At 46.5% G+C, this 22036-nt stretch overlaps 3 protein-coding genes across 9 annotated transcripts in view; 2 read left to right on the plus strand and 1 right to left on the minus strand.

Annotated features, from left to right (window-relative positions):
- The window catches only part of LOC137631992 (uncharacterized), an 87773-nt gene extending 77351 nt beyond the window's left edge, over positions 1 to 10422 (minus strand). Inside the window, exon 1 of one of the 5 annotated variants that reach the window (XM_068363980.1) lies at positions 10280 to 10422. The gene's annotated coding sequence lies outside the window, so the exon portion shown is untranslated. Of the gene's footprint in view, positions 1 to 9665; positions 9691 to 9765; positions 9847 to 9941; positions 10064 to 10279 lie in introns of those variants that run through there. The other 4 variants (XM_068363981.1, XM_068363979.1, XM_068363982.1 and 1 more) reach the window with 4 other exon arrangements.
- LOC137631857 (zinc finger protein 729-like) lies at positions 6540 to 9722 on the plus strand. Its single transcript, XM_068363865.1, has one exon. The coding sequence runs from the start codon at positions 6540 to 6542 to the stop codon at positions 9720 to 9722; it is 3183 nt and encodes a 1060-aa protein (XP_068219966.1).
- A 2528-nt stretch (positions 10423 to 12950) lies between the features above and the next one.
- LOC137631587 (peptidyl-prolyl cis-trans isomerase G-like) overlaps positions 12951 to 22036 on the plus strand; it is a 94959-nt gene continuing 85873 nt past the window's right edge. Inside the window, exons 1-2 of one of the 3 annotated variants that reach the window (XM_068363445.1) lie at positions 12951 to 13264; positions 15598 to 15678. In XM_068363445.1, coding sequence (XP_068219546.1) covers positions 13022 to 13264; positions 15598 to 15678 — 324 coding nt within the window. In that variant the 5' untranslated portion in view covers positions 12951 to 13021. The remainder of the gene's footprint in view (positions 13265 to 15597; positions 15679 to 22036) is intronic. The other 2 variants (XM_068363448.1, XM_068363447.1) reach the window with 2 other exon arrangements.

Here is a 22036-nt window from a genome sequence, read left to right on the forward strand (position 1 = left end):
GAGTTGCGGAAGGCCTGGAAACCATTCCGCGTGATGCCATAGCGGAGCTATAAGGGTCATCGAGAGATTGACCGATATTCTGGTTTTGTTGAGCACCCTCCTCATCAGACAGAACGGGGGAAAGGCGTAAACGTTGTTGTTGTCCCACCGTTGTTGGAAGGCATCTTGCCAGAGTGCCTTGGGATCCAGGACTGGAGGGCAGTACAGCGGGGGTTTGAAGTTCAGCACTGTAGCGAACAGACCCACAGTCGGGAAACCCCACGAAGTCAGGACTTTGTTGGCTACTAGAAGATCCAAAGACCACTCGGTACTCACTATCTGAGACGCTCTGCTCAGACTGTCGGCGAGCACATCATTCCTTTAGCCTGGAATGAAGGGAGCCGATAGTCGAATCGAGTGGACTTCGGTCCATTGCAGTATCTCTACTTCGAGATGGGATAGCTACTCTGAAAAGGTACCTCCTTGCTTGATGATGTAAGCCACTACTGTGGTGTTGTCGCTCATCACCACCACAGAGTGACCCGCCAGGTATTGTCGGAACTTTTGAAGGGCCAGGAATACGGCCTTCATTTCTAAAAGATTTATATGGAGGCACTTTTCTGATTCTGACCATAGGCCTGAGGTCCTGTGGTACAGAACGTGGACCCCCCCCTTTCTTTGAGGCGTCCAAAAACAGCATTAAATCCGGGGAAAGGACGAGAAGATCCACTCCTCTTCATAGGTTTCCGTCTGTCACCCACCACTGGCGGACCGTCTGTTCCGCAGGACCCATGGGGATCCTGACGTCCCAGGAAATCGCAGCCTTGATTCCCCTGGGACCCGAGCCGCCACTGGAGAGATCTCTTCCTGAGGCGACCATTGGGAACTACACGAGCCATGGATAAAAGGTGACTGAGGAGACGTAACCATGATTGGGTTAGAAGCTCTTCTTGTCTGAGGACAGGGCTTGCGACCCCTCTTAGCCTTGCTATCCTGTCGTCTGATGGGAAGGCTTAGTGGAGATTGGTGTCTATAATCCTGCCTTGGTGAACCAGTCTTTGAGTGGGAAGCAGAGAGGACTTCTCGAGATTTACCATGATCCCCAGATCCTGGCAAAGTCCTAGAAGTTTGTTTTGGTGTCGAAGAAGGGATGACTCCGAGTCTGCTAGGATCCAGCAGTCATCGAGTTAACGGAGGAGACGGATGCTGATCCTGTGTGCCCACGATGATATTAGGGTGAACACTTCTGGTGAAACCCTGTGGTGCTGTGGAGAGACCGAAACACAGCACCTTGAACTGGTACCCCTTATGGTCTAGGCTGAATACTAAGTACTTCCTTGAAGACGGACGGACTGGGATCTGGAAGTACATGTCCTTCAGATCCAGTATACACCAGAAGTCATGAGGCTTCACTGCAAGACTGACCGTGTTTGCGGTCTCCATGCTGAACGGAGTTTACTTTAATCTGACCTCTGCCCTAAAGGCCCGCCCCCTTGCTGATCCCATGGCAAGGGAGCTAAATGACACCGGATTCGTCCTCAGGGGAGGCAGAGATGTTGTGAACGGGATGCGATATCCCTGAATGATTACGGAAATCATCCAGGAATCGGCCCCAAGATGCTGCCACCTGTCTGCGAAACCTTGTAGGCATCCCCCTACTGGCGGACATGCAGGGGGACTGCCAATCCTAGTATTTACGGCCTCGGCTGCTCCCTCTAGGATTCTTCCCTCTCCTGGAGAACTTCTTGCCTTACTTGTCCTTGACTGGAAAGGGCTTAGACCCCACTGTCTTCGCTACCGTTGTCTTAGTGGGACGTAGTTGCTGGGGTGCTAGAGGTTTATAGGGCTTAAATGTCAAAGCCCTATGTAGGAGGGAGTCTTGATGACTTCCTCCACCTCTCAGCAGCCTGCTTCACGTCCTTAGGCTCGAACAGGTTCATTACCATAACGGAAGAATGTCTGAGCCTGTAGATTTCGGTGCTAGGGACCTCCCGGTATTGTCTTGGAGTCCTTTGACTCCCTCCTGGGAGGGATGCAAGACTCCAACAAGTACGGAGGCAGGCTCTTCTCCACCCTTATTCGAGAAGACTTTACCACGCGAGGTGGGGTTTCCCTCAATGGTGTGATGGGGGAACGTCTCACCTCACGTGACTCTCCTGAGGACGCGAAATCTTTGTCCAAAGGGGAGGGGAAAAAAAAAAGTCTGAGGGGGGAGGGTGCCTGCCTCGAAGACTTACGAGGAGACAGCTTCTTCGTCCTCGGAGAAGTTGCCGCGTCCGAAACTCCTCTTTTCCTCTTCAGGGAAGTGGATGTAGCCAAGGATTTGTGGCCCAACTCAGAGAGAACAGGCTTGTAAGCCTGTGCTACCGCTCTGATCAGAGGCCCAAACCAGGGCTGCCGGCTGACGGCTGCGCTGTCAGACACTCCCTCTGGAGAGGAAACAACCTGTAAGAAGAGAGAAGATAAGGAAGAAATGTCCCTGGACCTTTCTTGAACCTTCCCCCAACCAGCAAGCGCGCTGTTCTGTGCTGGGGGGGGGGGAGATGCGGTGATGGCGCCCTTACCGCGTGTTACCCAACAGCCTCGCGCGTGGGAGGGTATTGGCAATTGCGTTGGGGAGCGCGCTGGTGCTCGGGCACGCGAGAATACCCTGTGCGCGCGAGAATACCCTGGGCGCGCGCGCGCAAGAGACTGTTGAAACGCTCGCGTGCGCGGGAGAGACTTCATAGAGTGAGCAGGAATCAGATTGATGTGCAGGATGAAAATGAAGACCCCGTGTGGGCCAGAATGTTGGCACGTGCGCACGGAAGACCATCGGCGCGCGCGCGGGAGACCATCGGTATCCGCGCTCGAAAAAGATCGTCGGCGCTTGCATGCGTAAGAAGAGCGTCAGCGCGTGCGCGTAAGAAGATCGTCGGAGCTTGCGCGCGTAAGATGATCGTCGGCGCTTGCGCACGTAAGATCATCGTCAGCGCTTGCGCGCGTAAGAAGATCGTCGGCGCTTGCGCGCATAAGAAGATCGGCGAGCGCGCGTAAGAAGATCGGCGAGCGCACGCGAAGGTATCGGTGCGCGTGCGGGAAACCATCGGTACCCGTGCGCGAACGAAGATCGTCGGTGCTTGCGCACGTAAGAAGATCGTCAGCGCTTGCGGGCGTAACAAGATCGTTGGCGCTTGGGCGCGTAAGAAGATCGTCGGCGAGTGTGCGTGAAGGTTGAAGGGTCAGCTGGCAGGACGGTCAGGAACTGGGATGTGTCCTTAAGAAAAGGGCGGGCATCCCCTGATGACGACCGTAAGCAGGTCTGCTTTAGAGTCCAGGACCGAAGTCCTTCGTTGCAGCGCAAGGTTGAGCTGGTAGATCGGTAGGTCAGCTGGCAGGACGATCATCACTGGAAGTTCTGCTTGATCCTCCGAGGCGGGGTCTCTATGAGAGACCTCTCCCTCGAACGAGAGGGGTGCACTTCGTAGAAGAGACTTGGAGACACTCGTGGTGACGAACCATAGGGCCGTTGGATCAGCAAGCTGACCCATCAGGAACGATCCTCCGAAGAGGAGTCTCTATGATTGGCCTCTCTCGCGAACGAGAGAGGTGACACTTCGAAGAAGAGACCTGTGACGGCCCTTATGGCCTTTGGATCAGCAAGCTGACCTTATCAGGAACAATCCTCCGAAGAGGAGTCTCTATGAGTGGCCTCACTCACGAACGAGAGAGATGCACACTTCGTAGAAGAGACTTGCCAAGACTGTGCTCCACCCCTGAAGGAAGAGAAACTCAGCAAGGGTGGAGAAAAGTCTGGCCGATGGGCAGCAACCATAGTTGAAGACGATGAAATTATTAAGGTATGGGAAGTTCTCCCTCTGAAGGGAGAAAACCTCATACCTGGGGAGGAAACCTCCCTCGGAAGGGAAGTTGTACAACCCCTGGAAGCGAACCTCCTTTAGCGTTCTAAGATGATCTGAAGTGCTGGCACGTTGTCACGGGAGTACAGTACTTTTGAGAGAAGGGATAACGCCCATGATGACGTCCTCTGAGGGACGGCAGCGACAGCAGATTCCCCAGTCATGAATAGGACAGCTCGGCAGCAACAGCAGACTCCTCCATCATGAACAGGACAGCTCTGCTTCGTTGGCACATTTTAATCGAACGAAGAAGAACTGCATAGTTAACTGGGAAAATAAAATTAAATAATTATTTTAACAGAAATCCCCAGGGAGGAACTACGAAGAGGAACCCCGAGGGAATAACATAAAATAAGAATTAAGTATGCGCCCTCCTTCCCCAGATGGCAACCACGGGAGAAGGGGGGCAGAGTAACTGTAATAAAAACAGAATTATAACAGAATTATAATTATCTAAATCATCTAAGAATATACACTAATAGTGAGAACCCCTGACCCCCGAAGGGAAGTGTTCCCCACGGAGAAAGCTGAAAAATTAAAATACAATTAGATTTCACTGAAAATAATTGAGACAAACAACGAAAAAGCAACCTAACCCGCAACGGGAAAGGAGCTATCGTAATGGTACGTAGTTGTAGTAATGGTGAACGACCTCGAGTAGAGAGAGACCGTAGTCAATCTAAAAAAGGGCCACCTTCTCTTCGCTGCGAATCCAAGTTTCCCGTAGGAAAAGAGGCAAGGCGAAGATAATAGATGAATGAAGAGGGTCCAGGCGATGACGATTCCCGTGGCGGCCGAGTTAACGGATAAAAGCCGACGGGAAGCCCGATGAACCAGAGAGGGAGAGGTCATTCCCCACGAAGAGGAACTGTGGTGGCCTTGCACACGCAAGTGTCGTTGTCGTACATCACACACACAGCACAAGCACTGAAAAGAAAACTTACTACATTTCTATACACAAATATATACAGTACAAACATTAAGAATGTTTATATATATATATTAGAAGTATAAGAAAAAGTAAGTAAAAAGACAAAAAGCATTAATGGTTGTCAAAGAGGCGAGGGTGATAGCAGACACGTCCGACTACCACCCGAGCCGATAGCAAAGTGAGCTAAATCACAGGTGTGTGTGAGGGGGGTGGGTAGCAAGCTACCCTCCCTAACCCAAGCTAACTAGCGGTGGGGTAGTAAACCCTCGTTAAAATTCTAATGGCTCGTCATTTCAGCTACGCCGAAAGTAATTACCCATATTAAATAGCGTGGTTTGTATTTCAGTTACGGAACAATTAAAAATAGAGGATGATGCTGATCAACTAGAACATTCAAAACATACTATAAATGAAAAAGAAATTGTCATAAGTCCTAATCAATGTCGAAGGGAAAACAAATGTACTGTACTTTAAGGCCCAGTTTCCTGGGCCTGTATCACACAGAAAAGACCCACCACACTGCAGGAAGAACAGGATTCATTTGTAGTACTGTATACATAAGTATTTAAGAGTATTGTACCACATGGCATGATCTGCATTAACTGTCAAATCCACAGTATATCTTTTTATGAATAAGAAAGTCATAACATGCCGAAGATGATGAAATAGCACAACCTTTATTACAAAATTAGTTCATGAATATTCTTATGTACAGTACTAGAAACCAGTAGGTTTAGAAGTGATGGCAAATTTCTCAAAAGTCCAAATCCTAACATCTTTATGAAAACTAATTTTCAAAATTATCCAAAAACATAACATACATAAGAACACTAACGCACTTCTCAAGGAGACAATGAGTACCTTTTATCATATCAAGAGTAAAGATTAAGAGTAGGTCAAGTTTAAATATAATTTGGGGTGTATGCATGACAGCGGTGTAAGAAGGGGCGCAGGTCAGTGTTAGCCCCCGTTAGGTAAGTAGGTAAGGACACGTTTTGTAAATTAGGTTAGGTGGGGGGTAAATTTAGATTAGTTGGTGTACATTTTCTATGCAAGCTTTTTTTTTTCATACTGACCAGACACAAACTATTCCATTTAAAAATACGGAGCCTTTGTATATTAACGGCCACTACCTCCTGCGTGCATACAAATGGACACCAAATAACCTAAACTCGCCCCTTCTAACCTAACAGCCGTGTTCTAACCTACTTACCTAGCAGGAGGAGGTGCACTAAAGCCGTCCTGCGACCCGCCCTACACTGCTGTATTCTTAGTCAGCCGTCATCATAAGTAAAGGTGCCCATCATATATACACCCCAAAAATTCCAACTTTCAGTTTAGGCATTTATGGCCATATACGTATACTATTTTAATGGGGTTTTGGTTTACCTCAAACTAAACCCAGCTTCACTAATGTAGTTTCCAATAGAAAAATAATGACATCTCGAAATTATCTGGGTTAGAGATGTGGGGTTAATCCATTCCCACTTATTCCTGTTCCAATCTATAGGTTTTATTCTGCTACGGGTTATCATCTACCATAATTTCATTTCTATAATTCTGACAAAGGAACCGTGCAAAGATCCCAGAGCCTTTGCATGTTAACGGACAGAACCTCTTGCATGCGTATAACACCACCTAACCTAACTTACTCACCTACGGGGGGGAGGGGGGGAACGCCGCCCTACGACTGCCATAATCTTGGTGATTGGTTTGAAAATAAGGGAGTTATGGGGCATGGCATGGCCATTATCATACATACACCCCAAAGACCCCACGACTGCCATAATCTTAGCGATTGGATTGAAAATAAGGGAGTTATGGGGCATGGTATGGCCGTCATCATACATACACCCCAAAGACCCCACGACTGCCACAATCTTAGCGATTGGATTGAAAATAAGGGAGTTATGGGGCATGGTATGGCCGTCATCATACATACACCCCAAAGACCGCACGACTGCCACAATCTTAGCGATTGGATTGAAAATAAGGGAGTTATGGGGCATGGTATGGCCGTCATCATACATACACCCCAAAGACCGCACCACTGCCACAATCTTAGCGATTGGATTGAAAATAAGGGAGTTATGGGGCATGGCATGGCCATTATCATACATACACCCCAAAGACCCCACGACTGCCACAATCTTAGCGATTGGATTGAAAATAAGGGAGTTATGGGGCATGGTATGGCCGTCATCATACATACACCCCAAAGACCGCACGACTGCCACAATCTTAGCGATTGGATTGAAAATAAGGGAGTTATGGGGCATGGTATGGCCGTCATCATACATACACCCCAAAGACCCTCTGACTGCCATAATCTTGGTGATTGGTTTGAAAATAAGGGAGTTATGGGGCATGGCATGGCCATTATCATACATACACCCCAAAGACCCCACGACTGCCACAATCTTAGCGATTGGATTGAAAATAAGGGAGTTATGGGGCATGGTATGGCCGTCATCATACATACACCCCAAAGACCGCACGACTGCCACAATCTTAGCGATTGGATTGAAAATAAGGGAGTTATGGGGCATGGTATGGCCGTCATCATACATACACCCCAAAGACCCTATGACTGCCATAATCTTGGTGATTGGTTTGAAAATAAGGGAGTTATGGGGCATGGCATGGCCATTATCATACATACACCCCAAAGACCCCACGACTGCCACAATCTTAGCGATTGGATTGAAAATAAGGGAGTTATGGGGCATGGTATGGCCGTCATCATACATACACCCCAAAGACCCCACGACTGCCACAATCTTAGCGATTGGATTGAAAATAAGGGAGTTATGGGGCATGGCATGGCCGTCATCATACATACACCCCAAAGACCCTATGACTGCCATAATCTTGGTGATTGGTTTGAAAATAAGGGAGTTATGGGGCATGGCATGGCCATTATCATACATACACCCCAAAGACCCCACGACTGCCACAATCTTAGCGATTGGATTGAAAATAAGGGAGTTATGGGGCATGGCATGGCCGTCATCATACATACACCCCAAAGACCCTATGACTGCCATAATCTTGGTGATTGGTTTGAAAATAAGGGAGTTATGGGGCATGGCATGGCCATTATCATACATACACCCCAAAGACCCAACGACTGCCACAATCTTAGCGATTGCATTGAAAATAAGGGAGTTATGGGGTATGGTATGGCCGTCATCATACATACACCCCAAAGACCGCACGACTGCCACAATCTTAGCGATTGGATTGAAAATAAGGGAGTTATGGGGCACGGCATGGCCGTCATCATACATACACCCCAAAGACCCTATGACTGCCATAATCTTAGCAATTGGATTGAAAATAAGGGAGTTATGGGGCATGGTATGACCGTCATCATACATACACCCCAAAGACCCTATGACTGCCATAATCTTGGTGATTGGTTTGAAAATAAGGGAGTTATGGGGCATGGCATGGCCGTCATCATACATACACCCCAAAGACCGCACGACTGCCACAATCTTAGCGATTGGATTGAAAATAAGGGAGTTATGGGGCACGGCATGGCCGTCATCATACATACACCCCAAAGACCCTATGACTGCCATAATCTTAGCGATTGGATTGAAAATAAGGGAGTTATGGGGCATGGTATGACCGTCATCATACATACACCCCAAAGACCCTATGACTGCCATAATCTTGGTGATTGGTTTGAAAATAAGGGAGTTATGGGGCATGGCATGGCCGTCATCATACATACACCCCAAAGACCCTATGACTGCCATAATCTTGGTGATTGGTTTGAAAATAAGGGAGTTATGGGGCATGGCATGGCCATTATCATACATACACCCCAAAAACCCCACAACTTCCATAATCTTAGCAATTGGATTGAAAATAAGGGAGTTATAGGGCATGGCATGGCCGTCATCATACATACACCCCAAAGACCGCACGACTGCCACAATCTTAGCGATTGGATTGAAAATAAGGGAGTTATGGGGCACGGCATGGCCGTCATCATACATACACCCCAAAGACCCTATGACTGCCATAATCTTAGCGATTGGATTGAAAATAAGGGAGTTATGGGGCATGGTATGACCGTCATCATACATACACCCCAAAGACCCTATGACTGCCATAATCTTGGTGATTGGTTTGAAAATAAGGGAGTTATGGGGCATGGCATGGCCGTCATCATACATACACCCCAAAGACCCTATGACTGCCATAATCTTGGTGATTGGTTTGAAAATAAGGGAGTTATGGGGCATGGCATGGCCATTATCATACATACACCCCAAAAACCCCACAACTTCCATAATCTTAGCAATTGGATTGAAAATAAGGGAGTTATAGGGCATGGCATGGCCGTCATCATACATACACCCCAAAGACCGCACGACTGCCACAATCTTAGCGATTGGATTGAAAATAAGGGAGTTATGGGGCACGGCATGGCCGTCATCATACATACACCCCAAAGACCCTATGGCTGCCATAATCTTAGCGATTGGATTGAAAATAAGGGAGTTATGGGGCATGGTATGACCGTCATCATACATACACCCCAAAGACCCTATGACTGCCATAATCTTGGTGATTGGTTTGAAAATAAGGGAGTTATGGGGCATGGTATGGCCGTCATCATACATACACCCCAAAGACCCTATGACTGCCATAATCTTGGTGATTGGTTTGAAAATAAGGGAGTTATGGGGCATGGCATGGCCATTATCATACATACACCCCAAAAACCCCACAACTTCCATAATCTTAGCAATTGGATTGAAAATAAGGGAGTTATGGGGCATGGCATGGCCGTCATCATACACACACCCCAAAGACCCTTAGGCATGTTGCGTATTTACCTGTGGACCATTCATACATGGTATCCAAAAAGTGTCCCAAGTCATGGTAATATTTAGACAGAATCCCACCCAGAGCTTTTGTTGTTATTAATGTTTTCACCTTATTTGCATCAGGACGCTTCATAGTACACATAAATCAGGAACACCATATTTTCTTCGTTGAGAATACTATCCCACAGTAAATATTTGCCAAAATTTTAATTCAAATTAAAAAAATTTATTGATAAAAAGTGGTCAAAATGAGCTGTTAGTCCAAAATTTTAATTACCAACTTACGAACTACAAAGGTTACGACGTCGTTCTATAATTCTGAATTAATAGCTCAAGTTGAAGTTACAAGTACCTTCTAATAGATGGAGCAGCTGGATCTTTGACTAAACCATCTCATTACAATTAGTGGTTTCCTATTAAATGTAATTATGGCAGAGATTAATTACTAAATTATCTAACTAATTCAACAATTAATGGTTTCGATTAAATGTAATTACGTGAAATATGTAATTAGGCCTACGTGAAATATTTGCATCGCAATAATGGTCCAGTAGGACATTATAACAAAGTGATTCACACCGGTTATATTATACTTTGGTTGCTAAGAAATTACCAGTAGTTACCTGATATAATGATCAATGAAAGATTTACAGAAAAATTTCAAATAGGTCTAATGGTTTACTCTTATCACCAAGAAGACCATCGTAACTTATATAAGAAATGGTGAGTAGTTTGTTACGAAACAAAAATGTACATTCTTGTGTAATATACTACGAAAATTCGTGATTTTATTTCCATTCATCGTCGTGATTAATAAATTGCGTCAATTAAAAGTAACTTTTAAGACTGGTAAAGGAATACATAATTTAAGCGGGAAACTTTGGGAAGAAACGTCTTCTATTTCATGATAAGTTACTTATAGTTTCAGGATTGCGGCGTTATCTTTGCGCGTTTTTAACATAGTCAAACTTTAAACTATATACTGTACTATTGTCATACATTATCAATACAATTCTTCTAGCGAATACTATATACATTTGAATACTAAAATATGAAAATTTAATTTTGTTTTCTAAAACTTTAAACATAAATGCATTGCCATTGTAAATTGGTTCCCCAATGGTCAAGAATATGTGCACAAAATATTTATTAGTCTGTGATGAACCTGGAGGACTTTCTTCGAATGTTAAGATAAGGTACAGGGATGAAAATGAGATCATATGGAATAATTAAGAGAGATATCTGGGGTGGGGTTAAAATACATTAAAAAGGGCAAAGGGCTAGGCCTATGCAGAATATCAAACCGTTAAGAACCAATACAATGAGTTGGTATGAAGTTAAACAACTAACACTAAATTGAAATTCAACTGAGTTTATGGCGGTAAGAAAGAAAAACAACTTAATAAAGCTGAATGACATTTAGATATATATTGATAACGGACCAATTGCACTATCTAGTAGACCTAGGTGCATCTCTTGATTTCAATTTGCCTCTCAGTGCTCGAATTAATAATGTAATAAGAAACAGTGGGTATCACATGAGAAAAATTGATTTTGTAAAGAAGTATCGGGATGAATATTATGTAAAGAGACTTGTAATTAATTGTAGCATTGCCAAGAGAGACTACCCAAAGTGCAATTTGATAAATTACAAAATATAATAAACAGAGAAGCAAGACTGATTAAAGGTGTCCTACCCAGAGGGCTGCTCCTATACTATTTGAATTGGGCTATCTGCTAATTAAAGCTAGAATAGAGTTTAAGATACGTGCTATAACTCATAAAGATGACTGATCCGGACGTTCCAAATATCTTAGAGAATTTCTACACACCGTGCAGACAACGAATCGTGTCGACACTAGAATAGTTACAGATGGTTTCAAGTTATTGGAGCCAAGGTGTATGTGAATTGAAGGCTCTAGAACTTTCAGATATACGCCAATAAGACTAAATACCCTGTAACAAGATCCTAGTAGATCACTAAAAGAAGGCAAGATATTAAGGCTCTCAATGATAAACCGAAGACCCTTGTTTCCTAAATGTTTCGATAATCAACATAGAATACACTGTGTGATACTCTAAATACCTAAGAATGAATACAACAAACAGATCTTGTAGAGCACAGAGTTCCTCTGTGTGATCTTTCCCACTTTATCCTTACATTAAGGGGTTGTTTGTATGATACGGCCTCCTCACTGTCTTCCCCTGTATGATAGGACCAGGATAACATCCCTTAAAGTAAGTAAAGTAAAAAAAAAAAAAACGCTGCAAGTTTGAGCTTCTGAAGATCCACCGATTCAACAATTTGATTGGGAAGTTTTCAAAGTTTCTAATTACAGAAAAACACTTTGATAACAGTTAATATAATACTGTATTTGTTTTAAAAAGATACTGTAAGGACACCGCTCCCTTCGTCGTCCAGAAAATCAACAAACTGCTCATTGAATTGCCCGCCAAAATATGTGTTTTCTTACACATACAAATATACGAATTATGAATTAACAGAAACATGTAATGAAATGATACATATGTCAAAATGTAGCTCTGATAGAGCGGAATACATACACATGGGAAACCACGGTGTGGCGAAAGGAGAATTCAAATAAATGAGCAGTGTGTTGATTTTCTGGACGACGAAGGGAGCGGTGTCCTTACAATACAAATTGTTTTAAGAATTAAGAATTACAGAAAAATCTCTGATAACGATTAATTCAATACTGTATTTCATTTAATAAGATACAAATTATTTTAAGGTTTAAGAAAAGATGACACACTTGACACTTTGTTTTAGAGTAGAAGAAACCGACCAAGACTCTTGCGCGTTTCTGAAATATAGACCTATTAACCAAACAAAGCAAAAAGAAAGAAACGAATAAGATAATGGGAAACGTGCTGTTTAAGAAAGAAGGAATATGGAAAAGAAAAGAATATATTTATCGGATATGGAAAAAATAGAGAAGAAAATAAAAGAGTTAGAATAAAGAAGAAAACCAAGGAGTTGCCGATGGAAAGGTGAATCCCTCCGTCCAGCAACTGAACTGAACTGAACTGAGCTTCTAATCACAGAAAAAAAAACTTTGATACTAGTTAATCCAATATTGTATTTGTCTCAACAAGATGCATTTTTAAAAAATTAAGAATTACAGAAAAAAATCTTTGATAGTGGTTAATTCAATAATGTATTTCATTTAATAAGATAGAAATTACTTTAAGGATTAGGAAAAAATGACACAGTTGACCTTTTGTTTAAGAGAAGAAGAAACCGACCAAGACTAATGCGCGATTCTGAAATATAGACGTCTTAACCAAACAAAGCAAAAGGAACTAATAATAGACGCTATAAGCAGAGAGGTTTGTAAACAAACATGGCGACATCAGTTAAGGATTCGACGAAACAGCTAACCAGTTTGCAAATAGAAGTGCCAAATGATCTCCAGGAGCAAGAGGAAGGAGCCCTCGACGACTCGGAGGATGTGCCGATGGAGGAAGATGATGAATTAGAAGAAGGGGAGGCTTCGGAAGATGAGGTAGAGGTGAATGTCATCATCAGGGAAGATGTCAACGCATCTCGTCCTCCTGCTAGAAGTCCGTCACCTAGTCCGGCCGATGTAAGTATTGTGGGCCTTTAAGTTAGGAAATGATATTTACAAAGGAAATTACTCTTATTTGGTTATTTTTAACTTGGACCGGTTGGATATTTCGATTTTAGACTAAGGCCCATCTGACCCCATAGCTCAGCATCAAACTAGTAACTGAAAAACTGGGAAGATTGTTAAATCACATGTTATGGGTCATATCTCTCTCTCTCTCTCTCTCTCTCTCTCTCTCTCTCTCTCTCTCTCTCTCTTTCAAGGGGAATACCTTAAAAGTTATTTGAACTATAGTAAATTTATAAATGCTTTAAAACATTGGATAATCTTTTTGAGAAATATGGTACGTGTAATTGGTGTTAAACTAAACTATCATAATTACTTGTAATTTATGACATGCTCCTTTGTTGGTTGTTGCTATGCCGTGGCTAGCTTTGTTCACAATTAAGCATTATTTCTCTATTTTTGCAAATGGTAAATGGATGTGCCGCGCACACAAAGCATTTTGGTTATATTTCTGTTATATTTTTCACCTTTAGATGAGAGAAAAATAGCTATATAGTAAACAGATAGTTTTGAATATAATCAAATACAGAAACATATTGTAACTGAAGCGAGGAGGATGGGAAAGTGATGTTTGTAAAACAACATCCGTGAACTTATGCTATGTAAAAATACTTGCAAGCCATTAGTTGGGCCAAGAAGCCAGCTTATGATAACGTCGCACAAGAAAACTGATTGTTGCCTCACGCGTTTGCAAACAAAGCATGCGGAGTCTCCCAAAAGTAAACAATAGACTTAGACAATGAAACGATGTTCACATTTTAGTCGATCTGTGTATAAGTTGTTATGGCCCAGCTGCCATTAACCCTTTTACCCCCAAGTTATTTGGAAATTTCCAACCCTTAACCCCCAGGAGTCATTTTTTTTCAAGCACATTTTGCTGTATATTTTTTTTAAATTGCTCTAACAGCCTTAATTTTTGTCATAGAGAGGTCAAGTTGGTCTCATTCTCTTGGAAAATGCCTGAAGTTTCTCAAAAAATTATCAAAAATATGCAAAAAAAAATTAATAAATAGTTTTTTGCAAGGACGTACCGGTACGTCCATGGTGGTAAAGGGATGAGTTTTGTGAAACGTACCAGTACGTCCTCTAGGGGTAAAAGGGTTGATTATACAGAGAAAAATACCGAAGTAGCCAATATTTGTCAGTTTCTTTTAGTTAATTCTATTTTCACTTTAAAGTATCATGTATTAACCGTTTACAATTTTCATAGCAACGTTATCAGTGTCAATTTAACTAATACAAGACTGGAACAATTAAATGTCGTGCATGTAAATCTGGCAAAGCTTGGATAGGATATAATGTTTTTACCACAAAAAGTGTGTTTACTAAATAGATATTAACAACAGTTTAGAATATATAAAGAAAATGCTATGGCTCTGTCTTGATTGTATAACCAAAATGCAACTAGCAAAAAAAAAAAAATAAAAACTTGAATTTGGAGATGAAAGTCACAGAAGTTGGAATAGAGCTTTAGCGAGACTAAGCCAGAGGGGAACACGAGCCGAGAATGGCCGGGTTGGGTTTTATGTTAGAAATTATTAATTTTATTCCAAGATTAATAGTTTGGCTTTTATAGACTATAACGTGCAGTTTTTGCAAGAAGTTTTTTCTAGGAAACAAATGAATGATATTTGATCATGCATCTTTTTAAGTATTCATAGCATTGTTATGTAAAATCAATTAATATTTGTGTTTGCCTATTGTAACAAATGTTTTTCCTGCTGTACTGTATAAAAAAAGCAACATTGAGGAATTGTCTTCAAAGAAAAAATTAAGAATATGGAATGATTTAATTCAGATGCAGTATCTTTCAATTACAACAACTCATTTTCTTTTATTTTTATTTTTTAGCTACAGTATCCACTTCTTCAATGTTTGTTTATTGTGCTTTATTTTTTCTTAGCAATTTCAGTACAGAATATATACACTGTAAATGAGTATGCTAATTTTTTCTTATTTTTAAACCTGAATATTTTTATGTAAAATGTGCATTGGCAGGAATAATTTAAAATTATTACCTGTGTTTTGTAGAATAAATTGGGATTCCTAATGGTAATGGGATAAAGTTCTAAATTATCAATAATGGCTATTGATTAACTGTAAATTATGTACTGTACAGTAATCTCTTGTGTAAATTACTAAAACATATTGGTTTAAAGCTGTTTCAAACTAGAGGGGCAAGTGAAAGATACTGTTACTCTACTTGCATTTTGGTGAAGGTTTACATTTATTCTTTATTTGTTTTTCGAACAGAAGATTAGTTTTATTCCTTCTTTTTCTCGTAGATGGAGTTAAGCGATGAAGTGTTCAGTCGACGCAGATTGGGAGTTATTGATGCTCCGTGTTTAGAATTGCTTGATTATGATGTTAGTATGGAAGTCACTTTAGATTAATTTTGGGAAAGCTTAAAAAAAGTATGTATGGGCATTCACGTATGTTGCTTGATAATGATTGTCTGCACCCTTGCCATGATTTGATTGTATTTGTATAGAATCGTGAATGATGCTTTTTTATTTGGCAGATTATTGGCTGGAGTAGAATGTATGTTGCACATCTTGATAAATACTGTAATATTTTCATGGGTAGTTTTAGCTTGAGTATAACACGAGTCTGCATTTTTATTTGTTCCGTAACCGAAATACAAACCACGCTATTTACATAGGGTTTACTTTCGGCGTAGCTGAAAATGACGAGCCATTAGACTTTTAACGAGGGTTAACTACCTCCGCGCTAGTTAGCAAGGGGGTAGGGTAAGGGGTAGCTTGCTACCCCTCCCCCCCACACACCGGTGAAATGTCTCACTTCACTTTTGGCTCGGACGATGAGCAGACGTGTCTGTCTTTCGTCCTCGCTTTTGACAGCCTTAATCTGTTTTTCTTTTTCTCAGACTTTGTGTGTTTGGAAGTTGGCCTCTACCTTCATTGCAATTATGCGCAAATGCCCTGGACTCTCCGGCCGCCCCTGTGGTACTTTCATGTCGGCGGTCGAGACGGATCCTCACACCCTTTGCCCGCAGTGTCGAGGTCAACGGTGTGCTAGAGACTTAACGTGTAGTGAGGGCAGGGAGTGGTCTACCTCCCAGTGGGAGAGGTTTGCCTGGCGGCGTAAGAAGAAGTCCAAGAGAGACCTTTCTCCTTCAAGGGTTGCCTTGAAGAAGGAAGGCTCCAAGGACTCTTCTTCCGCCGCCCAAACCTCCTCCGAAGCTCCCACTCGGTCGGCCTCTCTCGAGAGACCGTCGAGTGGTAGCGTAGGCCATTGTTCTGTTTCCCGACCTCAGGGTGCGGGAGAGGGCATTGCCTCCCATAGCGGGGCGGCTCCCCCTCCTCCTCCGGGGGAGGATTTTGATTCTCATTATGATGACCCTAATGCTGTTTCTAATGATGATCTCTTTCAGCTTTGGGCTTCCTTGGGGCTTAAGGGCTTGCCCTCCAAGGAAGCCCTGTTTGACCTTATCCAGTTGGGGGCTGCTGTCAAACAATCGCCGGTAATAGCAAAGGTAGACCCTCTGTCTATTGTCGACGTGGTTGTGGCAGAGGCTTCCGATGGGTCTGGTCAAACCTCTGCTGCTGCTGCTGTTGCGGACGTTGCTGAAGGCTCTGCCTCCCCTTCCGAACATCCTTCGAAGGGGAAGTTGAGTCCCACGGTCTCTCCTGCGGGTGCGTCTCCTCCCCAGGGGAGCGCACTGACAGAGACTCCTCTTCGGAGGATCGACGATGTGGATGACCTCCCTCGTGGCCGCCTATACCGTAAAGCTCGTCCTCCTCTTCGCCGTCGGGGCCTCCTTTCTCTCTATAAGGGAATGAAGAGGCGCCTCTTCGAGTCGTCTCCGCCCCCTTCCCCTGCAGAGGATTCTCCTCGTCGGAAGCAAACCGTAGCAGCCACGTCCTTGGACCTCTCCGCAGATCACTCGCGATCTCCTACGCCTGCCAGACCTTCCAGTCTTTCCGGCTTACCTTCACCTCTGGTTGCAGATGCGCAGCAGGCGCCTTCTCAACCCGTCACCCGACGGGCACCGGTCCCTTCGGGGCAAAGGGATGTCGCCTACGGTGTGGGCAATTCCCTTGCGCGTCAGGGTTCCCCTGTGCGCTCAGCTGCGCGTTTGCGTGCAGTAGCGCACAAGCGCTCGCCTGAGTTGCAGCCATCAGACTCGCCTCGCCAGCGCTCTCCTGCTCGCCAGCGCTCCCCTGTTAGCCGTCAGCGCCCTTCTGTTCCTGCTGCGCGCCAGGCGCGCCATTGGTCTCCTGAGCGCACACGATCTCCTGCTCGTCAGCGCGCCCTACGCGCCAACGCTCGCCCGCCCGTCCTAGATCTTCGGATCTGCACGCATGCAAGGACTTTACTCCTTCGCCTCGCCCTCGCGCTCCTGTGCGCCCATCTTCACCTGCACAACAGCACGCACGCTCCCCGGTGCGCACTTCAAGAATTCCTGCACGTCCACGCGCCCACGAGTCTTCATCGCCTGAGCCCGACCGCGAGCGTTCGCCCATGCGCGTTTCCTCGCCACCTGTTCCTGCGCCCCAGCTGACTGCGCGTCAACGATCTCCTGAGTGCCCGCGCGATCCTTCGCCTGTGCGCAAGCGCTCGCCAGCGCGCCCATGACTTGGATCGCCACAGGTCTCCGACGCGCACACGCGCTAAATCGCCTGCGCACGGTCGGTCGCCTGCACGTGCTACGTGCCATCGTTCGCCAACGCGCCATCGCTCGCCCACGCGCCCTCTCGCCAGCGCGCCCACTCGCCCGCGCGCGTTTATCCACACGCTACTGTGCGCCCACGCTCCAGCAGCCCCCCGCGCGCGATACCTTGAATGCTCCATCGCGCCAGCACGACCCCTGTTCTCGCCGGGTTCCGCAGCTCGTGCCTGCGACAGGGACGCGTACTTCCAGATCGCCATCAGGATCGCAAGCGCAGGTCTCTTACCCAGGACCAGGAAGAGTCTCCGGAGAGATCTAGGCAACATTCTTCCCTTTCTTCTTTCCAGGTAGGCCCCGTTGCGTCCACTCCGAAGGATCAGGAGATCCCCTTTCCTCCAGCGGGGATTACGGACACTGCGTCCGTAACCCGTCAGTCTTGGGTTGGTCACCTGATGAAAGCGGTGGTTCAGGCTGTGAAGCCGGCCCTCGCTGATCTGGGACTCAAGCCAAGGACAGACTTGCCCCCGCTGAAGAGAAGGAGAGGAGTGGACTTCGCGGTGACTTCTCCCAGGGAGAAGTTGGCTCCTAAGAGGTCCGTCAGGAAGGCTCCATCCCCTTCGCGGTCGTTTTCTCCTTCTGTGGACGAAGCCTTTCCGTCCTCAGGAGAGTCCAGCGAGGCGAGGGCCTCTCCCACGGCACCAATGGGAGGAACCCCACCTCGAGGAAGAGAAACGTCTCGCGTGGAAGGTACCTTCCAGACCTCTTTGCTGGAGTCCTGTATCCCGCCCAGGAGGGAACCCAAGGACTCAAAGACGATTCCTAAGTCGTCTTCGCGGATTCGTCCAGAGCCAACTAGACCCCGGGAGAACGTCCACGTATCTCCCCAAGAAGAGCCTCTGGGGATGGGAGACTTAGCTGCCAGTCCACAGGGAGGAGAGCAGCATGAGTCTGAGCATGCCTTGTGGCAGGTCTTGAATCTGATGAGGCAACTCAACAGGTTCAAGGACCCGGAGATCGCCCCTCGGGAAGGCAAGGATACGGTCCTAGACCAAGTCTATGGTACCCAGAAACCCCCAAGGGCCAGCGCGGCTTTGCCTTGGTCCCAGGGGGTGAAGAGTGCCAGAGACAAGGTCGAAGCTCAGCTCTCGGATCTCGCCTCCTCCAGCCGTTCCTCTGCCGGGAACAGACTCCTCCCACCTCCTCGTTTACAACAGAGGAGGTATTTTGGGATCATGGGGGAGTCCAGCGTAGCTCTTCCCCTCCACCACTCGGTGGAAGAGCTCACAAGGGGAACTCCACTTGAGAAGCTCTCCTCCCGGCAGGTGACATTCTCGGCTTCGGAGATCCTGAGCCAGGAGAAGGTCGCGAAGTGTGCCATGCAGGCCACTTCGTGGCTGGACGTCTGGCTGGGTTCTCTGGACATCCTATTGCGCTGCGAGGTCTTGTCTAAGGAGAGCAATAGGAAGGCCCTGGAGACCTTCCTCCTCTCGGGCACTCGCTCCATCGAGTTCCTGGCCCACCAGGTTACCAACCTGTGGGGCAACTCGATCTTGAAGCGGCGTGATGCGGTGACCGAGAAGTTCCATCCGAAGGTCCCCGCCGTGGATGTCTGCAGGCTCAGACACTCCTCCAACCTTGGAGGAAGCTTGTTTGAGCCCAAGGACGTGGAACGCACAGCTGAGAGGTGGAGGAAGTCGAACCATGATTCGCTGCTCCAAAGGGCCCTCACATCTCGGCCCTACAAGCGTCCAGCTCCACAACAACATCAACAGCAGCCTCGCAGAACACCGAAGCAGGCTCCGGCAGCTAAGACGAAGGGGTCTAAGCCTTAGCCCTTTCCTGTCAAGGACAAGAGGGGTGGTAAGTCCTCCAGGGGAGGCAAAACTCCTAGAAGGAGCGGCCGTTGCCGTAAACGCTAGGAGTGGCAGTACCCCCGCCTGTCCACCTGTGGGGGGATGCCTACAAAGTTGCGTGCACAGGTGGCAGCAACATGGGGCCGATTCTTGGACGGTCTCTGTGATCGGCCAAGGTTATCGCGTCCCATTCACAACATCTCAACCTCCCCTGACAGCGAATCCAGTGTCGTTGAGCTCCTATGCCATGGGATCGGCAAAGGGGCTGGCCCTTCGGGCAGAAGTCGAGACCATGCTCAAGAAGGATGCTCTCCAAGAGGTCGTCGACGGCTCCCCAGGCTTCTTCAGTCGACTCTTTCTTGTAAAGAAGACATCTGGAGGCTGGAGACCCGTCATCGATCTCTCAGCTCTGAACAAGTTTGTCAAGCAAACTTCGTTCAGCATGGAGACAGCAGACACGGTCAGACTTGCAGTGAGACCACAAGACTTCATGTGCACACTGGACCTGAATGACGCGTACTTCTAGATCCCAATCCATCCGTCTTCCAGGAAGTACTTGAGATTCAGCCTAGACAACAAGACCTACCAGTTCAAGGTACTGTACTTCGGTCTCTCCACAGCACCTCAGGTGTTCACCCTGATTTCGTCATGGGCGCACAGGAACGGCATCCGTCTCCTCCGATATCTGGACGACTGGCTGATCCTGGCAGACTCGGAGTCGACCCTTCTTCGACACTGAGACAGGCTTCTGGGACTTTGCCAAGATCTGGGGATCATGGTAAATCTCGAGAAGTCCTCTCTGCAGCCGTCCCAGCGACTGGTTTATCTAGGCATGTTATTAGACACCAATCTCCACAAAGCCTTTCCATCAGATGACAGGATAGCAAGGCTGAGGAGGGTGGCAGAGCCCTTCCTCAGGCGGGAAGAGCTTCCAGCCCAATCATGGTTACGTCTTTTAGGTCACCTAGCCTCCCTGGCCCGTCTGGTCCCGAACGGCCGTCTCAGGATGAGATCCCTGCAATGGCGGCTCAAGTCCCGGTGGAGTCAGGGCTCCGATTCCCCTGACTCTCTGGTCCCTATAGGACCCACGGAACAGGCGGACCTGCGGTGGTGGCTGATCGACAAAAACCTATGAAAGGGAGTGGATCTTCTCGTCCTTCCCCCGGATTTGACGCTGTTTTCGGACGCGTCAAAAGAAGGGTGGGGAGCCCACATTCTGAACCAGAGGGTCTCAGGCCTTTGGTCAGAATCAGAAAAGTACCTACACATCAACCTGCTAGAGATGAAGGCCGTGTATCTGGCTCTTCAACAGTTCCAAAGGACCCTGGCGGGCCACTCCGTGGTGGTGATGAGCGATAACACCACGGTAGTGGCTTATATCAACAAGCAGGGAGGTACCTTTTCACAACAGCTATCCCATCTTGCAGTACAGTAGAGATTCTGAGGTGGTCCGAAGTCCACTCGATGACACTTTCAGCTCACTTCATTCCTGGCAAGAGGAATGTGCTCGCCGACAGTCTGAGCAGAGCTTCGCAGATAGTGAGTACCGAGTGGTCTTTGGATCCTCAGATAGCCAACAAAGTCCTGACTTTGTGGGGTTCCCTGATGGTGGACCTGTTCGCGACGGCCTTGAATTTCAAGCTGCCTCTGTACTGCTCCCCAGTCCCAGACCCCAAGGCTCTCTGGCAAGATGCTTTCCAACAGCGGTGGGACAACCTTGACGTGTACGCCTTCCCACCGTTCTGTCTGATGAGAAGGGTGCTCAACAGGACCAGACTATCGGTCAACCTGTCTATGACCCTGATAGCTCCGCTATGGCGTCACGCGGAATCGTTCCCGAAACTTCCGAGAGAACTTCCCCCACGACATGAGCTACTCAGACAGCCGCATTGCAACATCTTCCACAAAGCCGTAGCCTCGCTTCGGCTTCACGCCTGGAGACTATCCAGCGTCTCCTCACGGAGAGAGGCTTTTCGCAACAGGTTGCGGAAAGAATGTCTCGTCACCTGCGAAAGTCCTCCGCGGGAGTCTACCCAGCGAAGTGGAGAGTCTTTTGTGGTTGGTGTTGTGGGAGGGGTATCTTTCCACTCGATGCCACTATTCCAGCAATAGCGGAGTTCCTCTTGTATTTGCGGGAAGAAATGCGCCTTTCGGTCTCAGCGGTGAAAGGCTATCGCTCAGCCTCAAGTCTGGCCTTTAGGTTGAAAGGAGTGGACATTTCTTCCTCGCTAGAACTCT

This window comes from Palaemon carinicauda, chromosome 40 (assembly GCF_036898095.1).
Source record: "Palaemon carinicauda isolate YSFRI2023 chromosome 40, ASM3689809v2, whole genome shotgun sequence".
Classification (NCBI taxonomy): Eukaryota; Metazoa; Arthropoda; class Malacostraca; order Decapoda; family Palaemonidae; genus Palaemon; species Palaemon carinicauda.

Bases quoted from the DNA above. Each gene is read 5' to 3' on its own strand.
- LOC137631857 (XM_068363865.1), top strand. From the start codon at position 6,540: ATGGGGCATGGCATGGCCATTATCATACATACACCCCAAAGACCCCAC.